At 37.6% G+C, this 11,293-nt stretch overlaps 1 protein-coding gene across 1 annotated transcript; it reads left to right on the plus strand.

The window, feature by feature from the left end:
* The first annotated feature begins 3,724 nt into the window (after positions 1-3,724).
* LOC109243058 (desiccation-related protein PCC13-62-like) lies at positions 3,725-6,752 on the plus strand. Its single transcript, XM_019409951.1, has 3 exons — positions 3,725-4,187; positions 5,171-5,396; positions 6,152-6,752. Exons 1-3 carry the CDS (start codon positions 3,886-3,888, stop codon positions 6,533-6,535), a joined length of 912 nt encoding a protein of 303 aa, XP_019265496.1. The 5' UTR covers positions 3,725-3,885; the 3' UTR covers positions 6,536-6,752.
* Positions 6,753-11,293: the final 4,541 nt, after the last annotated feature.

Here is an 11,293-nt window from a genome sequence, read left to right on the forward strand (position 1 = left end):
ATGTGCGTCGCTTGGTGAAGGATCTAAACGACTTCAGGAAGAAACAAAAGAAAGTACATTTAATCATGAGGATCCAAGACGTAGCAAACGTCAAAGAACGTCTACTTCATTTGGACCAGATTTTGTGACTTTCTTATTGGAAAATGAGCCTCAAACATTTAAAGAAGCTATGTCTTCTTCGGAATCATTATTTTGGAAAGAGGCAGTCAATAGTAAAATAAAATCCATATTGAACAACCATACATGGGAATTGGTTGATCTTCCTCCTGGAAATAAACCTTTGGGTTCTAAATGGATCTTGAAGAGGAAAATGAAAGATGATGGCACTATTGATAAATGAGCCTCAAACTTTTAAAGAAGCTATGTCTTCTTCGGAATCATTATTTTGGAAAGAGGCAGTCAATAGTAAAATAAAATCCATATTGAACAACCATACATGGGAATTGGTTGATCTTCCTCCTGAAAATAAACCTTTGGGTTCTAAATGGATCTTGAAGAGGAAAATGAAAGATGATGGCACTATTGATAAATTTAAGGCAAGACTTGTAGTCAAAGGTATAGACGACGAAAAGGTCTTAACTACTTTGATACATACTCTCCAGTTACAAGAATTACGTCCAGACGGATGTTGGTAGCATTAGTTGCAGTGTATGGTCCTCAAATTCATCAAATGGATGTTAAGACGGCCTTCTTGAATGGACATTCGGAGGAAGAAATCTACATGGAACAACCTTAAGGGTTTCTGGTTCCAGGTAAAGAAAATAAGGTATGTAGACTTGTTAAGTCCTTTTACGGACTAAAACAAGCACCCAAACAGTGGCATGCGAAATTGGACCAGATAATGTTGTCAAATGGTTTTAATATAAATGAATGTGATAAATGTGTGTACATTAAAAATGTTCCAAATCACATAGTCATTGTTTGCCTATGTGTGGATGGTATTGCTGATAATGAGTAATGACATTGCCAATATAAATGCTACTAAGCGTATGCTAACTATCAAGTATGAAGAACTTGGGAGTTGCTGATTTAATTGCAGGGATAAAGATCCATGAGACTCCTCAAGGTCTGGCATTGTCACAATCTCATTATATTAAGACAGTACTTGAAAAATTCAAGCACTTAAGGTTTAAAGTTGCAAAGACTCTAATTGACGTGAATCTTCCATTAGCAAAGAATAAAGGCCAAAGCATATCACAGTTGGATTATGCTCGTGTGTTGGGATGGTTAATGTATATCATAAATTGTAAACGACCAGATATAGCTTGTGCTATAAGTAAATTTATTCGATACACGAGCAATCCAGGTCAATCTCATTGGATGGCAATGAAACGAGGTTTGGGATATTTAGAACATACCCAGGGCTTTGCTGTGCACTACAGTAAATATCCTGCAGTGATTGAGAGATACTGTGATGAAAATTGGATCACCGGTTCAACTGATTCTACGTCCACAAGTGGATATGTATTCACTATTGGTGGAGGAGCGGTATCTTGGAAGTCATCCAAACAAACTAGTATTGCCCGCTCTACAATGGAAGCTGAATTCATAACCTTAGATAAAGCCGGTGAAGAAGCTGAATGGCTCCAGAATTTCTTGGAAGACATTCCATTTTGGACCAAACGGTTGGCACCAATATGCATACATTGCGATAGTCAAGCGGCAATTGGAAGGGCTGGAAGCGTTATGTATAACGACAAATCTCGTCATATACGACGAAGACATAAAACCGTTAGGAAATTACTCTCTAAAGGAATTATCACAATTGACTATGTAAAGTTAAGCGATAATGTGTCGGACCCACTTACAACAGGCCTAGCTAGAGAGGTAGTTGAGAAATCATCAAGGGGAATGGGACTATGACCGAGAACAAGTCATTATGGCGGTAAGTCTACCTAGAAGACTGGAGATCCCAAGATCTAGGTTCAAGGAGATCAAACAAAGTCATTAATGACGGTTCAACATTGTCAACTAAAATTTTGGTCCATTCTCGTGACGTGACAATGTTCAGTACCAAGGATAAAGCATTAAGGCTTTTTAACAATTTTTAAATTTAATAAGGGGTATATCAAATAGTGTATCTATGGGATGACACGTTTAGGAATCACCTATATAAGTGTGAAGTGTTAGACGCTTCAAGAAGAATTTGTAAGGCCAGTTCTTTACGCACTTATGAAACCAGGCGGTATTCATGGCTGAAACGAACACAACAATGAGAACCAAAGATGGTTAATTAATCCTTGCTTGCGAATCGCACAGTTTTTCATGCATATTTCCGTGATATAGCCATTCCCCATTCATGTGAGGGATTGTTGGGTTTTTTTAAGTATATTAACGCATAAAAGAGGGTGAACGGGAAATGGAGGAAAAATAAAATATTTGAGTTTCATTTGAGATTTCCTCCTTGATGAAGGGACATTGTCCCATATTGGAAGAGGAAGAGGTTTTTATGGGTATATAAGCAATTGCTCTTCTTCTAGCTCTTAAAGAGTTGAGAAGAAGGCAAGCATCGCGCCATCGTCGTCGTCGCTCGCTTGGCTCAGCTTCGACTTCAGATTCGGATTTGGATTTGGATTTGGATTGATTAATTTTTTGGACCAAATTTATTTATTAATAGTAAATATTAATACAAATGTTATTAAATATTCATTTTAATAATATAATATTAATATTAAATACAATAATATTAATAATAAATCCATCCGTTTTCCATTTTTCCGTTTTCTGTTTTTGTAATAAAAAATTAACCACCCTCTTCAATTCTCCTGGTTTATTGTTGAGCAAATAGCCATTTATGTTATGGCATTTATGCTATGAATGTTTTTCATAAACAGCCATTCTGAAGAGTTGCACCCCTTCAGATTTCACTCTAACATTTGCTATAAATACAAGTCCATTCTCTCAGAATTTCCATACGATTTTCTGAGTTTCTCCTCCTCTTCTGCATTGTTTTAACTTCAAAGAAAGCAACAGTAAGTGTGATTTGCTACCGAACTTTGTGTTCGCTGAAACACTGGGATTTGAAGTACCACTACACCAGTGTGTAATTCGTTCTATACTGGGAGGAAATAATCCATAACCTTGGGTACTAGGAGGGGATTAAATTCCTTAAGGAAACACTATGAATTCAGTGGGCTCGGATTAACTTTTGTTTTGTTTATATTTTCTGTTTATATGTTGTTTTATCTTTTCCAGAGTTAGTTTACAAATACAGTTTACTAACAATAGCTACATTCCAGTTGTCATGAACGACTGTCACTAATAAAGAACTTGAATTAGCTACGTACTCCGTCACTAATGTTTCGCTAAATCGCTTGTGCTAACAGATTTTCTTGAAATTTGTCATTGATCCGTCGAAAAATAGGATTAGCGATTGATTTTTTTGTTTATTTGTCCGTCGTTAATTCCTATTTTTAGTAGTTTACGTTTGTTTAAATTTGGAAAGCAAATCAAAATTGAAAAAGAGAAAACATTAGCATGACGATATCAACTTTATGACAAACAACTCCAAATTATAAGTTGATCCAAAACCTTCTCAACTGCCTCTTTCCCACCTGAATTTCAAATTAGTTAGAAGCTTTCTTCTTTCTCCATCTGTCTTTAAATTCTCATCGTTTTGCCCACACACTACACATTCCATAAATATAATTCACCTTTGCCAACCCCCAACAAATCAGGTTACGTACTATAGAAAGATACAAACTATACATTCAGCCCAAAGCTTAGTTTTTTTTCTTTCTATTTTTGGATTTGCACACAGTATCGCCTTTTCTGAGGTCGCTTCCGACGTGTAGGATTAAAAAGGACATTTTTGCAAATGCCTCTTTAGTTTCTTTTTTGTTTCCTTTGCTTAAGCTTCTCGTTCCACTTCTTTCAGCTGTAACCATGATATTTGCTTATTTCTCCCTACTGATTTTCCTCTTTTTGCAATTACTAATTTCAAGTTGTGCTTCTATTGGTTCTAACTTGCCAAAATCGGATGTGGATTTATTAGAATTTCCTTTGAATTTAGAGTATATGGAAGCTGAATTTTTCTTGTGGGGTTCTTTTGGCCATGGATTGGATAGTTTTGCACCTGAACTTGCAGATGGTGGACCGTCACCTATTGGGGCTACAATTGCAAAACTCAGCCCTCTAATTAGAGATGTCATTGCTCAATTTGGATTCCAAGAAGTTGGTCATGTCAGGTAATTATCGTATCTTTTTTAAACAGATTAAAAAAAAGGAACAAATATTATTTTTAACCCGCACCAGAAACTAAGCCGAAAATGTGTATAAAATTTGTATTATATTTGTATGTTTTTTTACTATTATTTTGAAAGTGGCTATATAATGTTATTTTTCCTTTAAAAAAGTGTAATATAAAATAAGACAAAAGGTTTATTGGATTAATAAAATATTGAGAAATTTGTTTGAATCATTCACATACATTCAACTTTTTTCAAGTAAAATTCATACTCAAACATAATTTCAACCTCAAAATACTTTTATCAGTGTCAATTTCAAATATTCTTTATCCAACTCAACCAAATAGTGTCCTACTATGTTGCACAGATTCTTTAAAAATATTGTCATGCGCATGTCGAATCGTTGAAAGATACACTATTTTTGGAGGACTCAACATATACCAAGGGGTGGATTTAGGGGGCGGAAGGGGGTTCTCGAACCCCCTTTGCCGAAAGCATATCTTAGTGGTCAAGGGGTTCAAAACTTTTGTAAGGTTATTGGTTCAATTCCCAGTAGGTATAATTTTTTTTAACTTTTTTTCTTTTTGAACCCCCTTAGCGAAAATCCTGCCTCAGCCACTGCATCCACCCGACAATATTTTTAAAAGGTCCAAGCAACATAGGTGTCGAGAGACATACACCTCTTCTTCAATAGTTGATTTAGAGCTTGTTTGGTTTGGCTTAAAAAAAAAGGCTTTTCAGCTGAAAAAGGTTTTAACCCAAAATGCAATAAGTTGGGGTTGCCCACCTTATCGGTTTTGGCTTGTTTTAAGTAGTTTTTAACTTATTCAAAGCTGTTCTTTAAATTTATCAAACATGATAAAAGCTAAGAAAAGCTTAAAAGATTATTTGACAGGGTTAAAAACCAATCCAAACACCCTCTTAATTTAATATATAACGTCTATATATCCAAATTTAAAATTTCGATAAAATTGATATTGCAGGGCAATCAAGAATACAGTAGCAGGATTTCCAAGGCCACTGCTAAATCTAAGCAGAGAAGCATTTGCTACAGTTATGAACGATGCATTTGGACATAAATTTGAACCACCTTTTAATCCTTATGCTAATGACATTAATTATCTCCTTGCTTCGTATGTTATCCCTTATATTGGACTTACTGGATATGTTGGAGCCAATCCTAAACTCCACAGCCCTACTGCCAAAAGGGTAATTAAATCAAATTACTCTCTGAACTAGCACAACTTTTAAGATAATATTATTATCTTTGTTCCAATTTACATGCATGGCATGCATTATTTCAATTTTAGAAAGTTGCAAAACATTTGACCATCATTTTAAATCTATACAATTTTCAAGAATTGAAATTTTAGCTACTTGCAATGCCATTGTCTTCTTAAATCTAATTTTTCAATCATTAGTTTAATAAGTTAACTTATATATATATACTGAAAATATCATTCAAAGAATGTTTATATTATCAATTAGTTACCATTGTTGGTTAGTCATAATTATTGTAACATGCAATCTACCTTATATTGTGTGTTACCGATCGATCACCCTCTTTTATGGACAATTATTGTAGTTATCATTTAGATAACTTAATTGTATATATAAATAAGATTTGCATTGTTGCGGATAGAAGTTAAACTATTATTATAAATAGTCGGCTCAGAATCATAAGTATAATTCACTAGTTAATTTTATATCTTAAATTTTCCATCTGCATTAGCTTTGTAAATAAAGTTACCCGGTACTTATGCTGGTGAAACGTAATAAGTATATGATAGAATAGTAGAAATGCGCAAAACTAACATGAACAATATAATTGTAATAGAAATTATCTTAAACTTCATGTCTAGTCAAATATCATCTCATAAAAGAAAATGCATGCATGAAGTATTTTTATTATATTTCAAATTGATGAACTCGAATACTTCTGATACAAAAATCAAAATCTGCAGCTACTAGCAGGGCTACTGGGAGTAGAATCAGGTCAAGACGCAGTTCTGAGAGCGTTACTCTACGAGCGAGGAAGAGAGAATGTGGAACCCTACGGGATAACGGTAGCAGAGTGTACAAACCGGTTATCAGAGCTGAGAAACAAGCTAGGACACCATGGATTGAAAGATGAAGGACTCAAAGTGAAACCAATAGTAGGTGCTGAAGGGAAGATACGAGGAAATATATTAGCAGGAGATAAATACTCGCTTTCCTACGATAGAACGCCAGAGGAAATACTGCGAATAGTGTACGGAAGTGGAAATGAGAATAAACCAGGAGGATTTTACCCAAAAGGAGCAGATGGCCGAATTGCAAAATCCTTTCTTGGAGTTGGAGGGAATTAAACATTAGGAAATTAATGAAAAGTTTGTTTCCTACGTGCAGAAAAATGCATAATAAAGTGAGCGAAAGCTTAGTACTAGGAAAAAGGAGAAATTATACATGAATAAATGTGTTTTTTTGGGAGAGATGGCAGAGCTTATTGGACATTTGTGCTTAGTATTTTCTGACTTTTATGAGGAATCATGTGTATGTTTATGTTAATTCATTAGATTTCATCTTATGTATGATGATATTAACCAAAAAAGGTTTCAAATATGAAATGGGAAGATACCATGTTAGAAGGACAATGATCAATTGTCACCACCCAACATTAACCCGTCGTGATGGCGTCTATCATAGTACTAGACAAGCCAACTACTCAGACATTTCCAACATTCTAAAGATTTGAAAGATACGTATACAGTTTAATTAAATGACAATCCTTTAAAGACAGAATAGGAAGTCATAACTAAATACAAGAATATCTCCCAAAACCGGGGCGTCAACGAGTACATGAGCATTTACATATAAAGATATAGTTTGGTACACCGTCTAGGAAATACAATTGAAACTTAAAATGAAAGATAAGGGTGGAGGGTCAAGGTCTGCGAACGCCAAGCAACTACCTCGATGATCTCCAAAGGCCCAGACTCCGCAACTCAGCAACCGGCATGACCGGAAGCACCTGGATCCGCACACGGGGTTCAGGGTGTAGCGTGAGTACAACCAATTCAATAAGTAACAAATCTAACCTTTGTCCTGAAAGTAGTGACTAACTCAGCATGTACAGTTAAATATAGAAATAACAATACATAAATGTAGGCATGCTTTGAACTTCAACAGTTAAACTCAATACAAGTAAGACAAATCAATTTTGAATGATATGAGAAATATGACCTCTCTACATCTACATGCCAATGCACACGTTGTATGTGATACACCATGCTAAAATTATCGTGTACTCACATCAGAATACTCAATCACCCAGTACTGTATATGGCCAATACAGCCCAAGGAAAATCCATCCCCAAATGTAAATAATTCGGGCAAGATCTATCCCTCAATATAAATCAATTGCGCTCACTGGGGGTGTACAGACTTCGGAGGAGATCCTTCAGCCCAAGCGCTATAATAAGCCAGATCCAGGCATAAATAGATAAAGAATGCTACGGCGTGCAACCCGATCCCATAAATATCACTCACAATTACTCCCTCAGCCTCACTCAGTCATCAATCTCTCCAGCCTCTCGGTCTAACAATGTCACGAAACTAGCCCAAATGATGATATGATGTATCAATAAATAGCAACTGAGACTGATATATGATATGCAATGAATAAATATGACTGATTACGAAATTTCAATTTAATCATTAAGTCAATAGCAAGGAGCGCCCACTATGGGTCCCAACAGTACCCGCATATAGCCTAAACATGAGTCCACACATGAACCACAACTCAAGTATTCTAAAACATAGAATACAACAAGAATGTTTAGATAAAATGGCTACGTAGCGCCAGGGAATGACTAAATCACATCTTCTAAGGTGCACGCCCGTCACTTAGCATGCACGTCACCTCAACGTTTGTCACATAGTACGTAATTTGGGGTTTATACCCTCAGAACCAAGTTTAGAAGTGTTACTTATCTCAAACCGCACAAATTCCTACTCCGACAAGCCCTTGCCATGCAAAATGGCCTCTGAATGCCTTGAATTTAACCACAAGTAGTACAATACAATCAATACGAGCTAAAGGAATAAATTCCATAAACAAAATACTAAGCTCTTAATCAAAAAACAAAAAGTCAATTCAAGAGTTGGCCCTCGGGTCCACGTCTCGAAATTCGATAAAAATCACAAAATCGGAAGGCCCAATCAACCATGAGTCCAACCATACCAACTTTACCCAAATCCGACACCAAATTGTCACTCAAATCCCCAAATTAAACTCTCCAAATCCCTAGCCTCAAACTCCCAAATTCCACCACAAATACTCACAAACTAGGTAAGAAATTGAATAGGGATACAAGATTATCGAATAAAAGTGAGCACAAATGGCTTACCTCAAGAAACCCTTCAAAAATCCTCTCAAAATCGCCTTATCCCGAGCTTGAAATGTTAAAAATGGCGAAAGTCTCGGAACCCTCGTTTTTAATACACTGCCCAGGCCTTCTCGCACCTACGACCAAATATCCGCACCTGCATAACCCCTTTTGCGGAAACTCTCCGCTTCTATGGAAGTCACTTAAATACCCAAGGCCCGCACCTGTGCTCCAGGTTCCGCACCTGCGGAAGCACATCTGCGGCCCATGATCTGCATATGTGAAAACAGTCTACGCCCCTCTTCTCCGCATCTGCGGAGCCTTGCTCGCACCTGCGGGCTCACAGATGAGGATTACCCCTCATACCTGTATCCTAGCCCTGGCCAGCCCATCTCTGCACCTGCGCAACACAAACTGCACCTGCAGCCAAGACCCTCGCGGGTGCGATCACACCAGAAGTCTCCCAATTCAGCGATCTCCTAAGTCCTATTTTCAATCCGATAACTATCGAAATCAACCTGAGACCCGCGTGACCTCAACCAATTATACCAACAAGTGCTAAAATACGATACGAGCTTAGTCGAGCCCTCAAATTACACAAAGATCATGAAAAACACGAATCACACTCCAATTTAAGCCTATTGGAGCTAAGGAATTCGAACTTCTACAAACGACGCCAAAACCAATCAAATCACGTCCGATTTACCCCAAATTGTGCACACAAGATAAAAATGACACCAAGGACCTACTCCAACTGCCCGAACCCCAATCTGAGCCCTATAACCACAAAGTCCACTGTCGATCAAATTTCTAATTTTTTGACTTTTTGCCATTTCAAGCCTAATTCAACTACGGACCTCCAAATCACAACCTCGTCAAGCTTCTAAGTCCAAAATCACCCAACGGAGCTAATGGAACCATCAAAACTCCATTCTGGAGTTATTTAGTCATAAGTCAATATCTGGCTAACCTTTCTAAGCTAAGCTCCCAGCCTTGAGACTAAGTGTCTCATCTCATTCGGAAACCTCTCTAAACCTGAACCAACTACCCCAACAAGTCACTTAACAACTATAAAGCAAAAAATGAGCAGTATACGGGGGATCAGGGCAACAAGTCTAATACCAACTAGTCACGATTCGGAATTCCCACCTTCGGGATCGTGATGGCGCCTACATTTCACTTGCTAGGCAAGCTAACGTTAGAGAATTTTAAAATCAACTTCAGTACACTTTTATTAAGAATTAATTAAGCTAAATAGAAGCTATAATAGAGTTTGCAGAATATTATAAAAAACTTTAATATTTACTACCACCCGGATATGGAGTCACAATTCACGAACATCTAGGATTTAGTACAAATAAATGTTTGAAAGGAATACAACTGTTTGAGTGAAAGAAATAGTAATAAACCAAAAGATAGACGGGGGCTTCAAGGTCTGCGAACGCCGACAGATCTTCCTTTCTAAATCCCCAATTTACCAAATCCCTAATTTCTACCCAAAAACTGCTAATTCCACCATGAGAACTTTAGATTTTAGGTTGAAATCAAAGGAAAAGTAGTTAAAAAGTTGTCACGGCCCAATTCCCGAACCCGGTCGTGATGGCGCCTCTCGTGAAGACAAGGCCAGCCAACAAACCCATATCGCCTTTTCAAAAATAATTAAACATTAATAAACAGTTTTAAAAAAATAATTTAATGATATAACTAAGGGAAGCACAACCCGACACAGCCCTAATCGGGGTTTCACAAGTCACGAGCATCTATAAGAATGTAATTACATTTACAAGTCTAGAAATACACTAAACACGAATAATGAGTAACATAGAAAGAAACGGTGCTGCGAATGCTGGCAGTCACCTCGCTAAACTACTACAGCTCTGCCTCCAAACAGCCAATACCCGCTACCGGGTGAATAAATACCTGCAACTGCACACGTGGTGCAGGGAGTAAAGTGATTACTCGAACTCGGTGAGTAATAAAGGTAAATAACAACTGAGCAGTAAGAAATCACGTAAAGCAACCAATATGCTGTATAGAAGTAGGGTACAATCCTTTGAGAAAACAGTGAAGCTGTGAAATCTTTAAATCTCAGTTTAAATCTCCTTTGAAAATAGTCTTTTCAACAGTTGCAAAATAATTTCAAAACAATTGGTGCCGATCTGCACAGAAATCCGCCCCTCGGGCACAAATACCACAGTATAACAAGTAAAGACAAGTAAGTATGGAAGATGAGCACATAAAAGCTCGCCCCTCGGGAAATATCTCAAAGCAGTACCAGCCCCTCGGGCTCCCTCACAGTCACTCATATCAGCCCCTCGGGCTCACTCTCAGAAACACTCGTATCAGCCCCTCGGTCTCAGTATCAATCACTCAGCATAATAGGTACCCGCGCTCACTGTGGGTGTGCAGACTCCGGAGGGGCCCCTTACGGCCCAAGCGCTATATCAACATAAGGCCTGAAAGTCTTCTCACATCACTCATAAGTCCTGAAAGCCTCCTCACATCACTCACAGGGCCTGAAAGCCTCCTCACGTCACTCAAGCCACCTCGTGGCATATAAATGTATCTCAGGCCCTCGGCCTCATATCACTCAGCATATCCTCACATATGGCTCTCGGCCTCACTCAGTCCAAAAATCATCACAAGACCCTCGGGCATTTGTAAAACAGTAGTTCTCAGCCCAAAATATCATTTAGAAATATCATTTAAGTTTCAAATCTGTGTAAAATAGGATGAGTT

This window comes from Nicotiana attenuata, unplaced genomic scaffold, assembly GCF_001879085.1.
Source record: "Nicotiana attenuata strain UT unplaced genomic scaffold, NIATTr2, whole genome shotgun sequence".
NCBI classification, from domain to species: Eukaryota; Viridiplantae; Streptophyta; class Magnoliopsida; order Solanales; family Solanaceae; genus Nicotiana; species Nicotiana attenuata.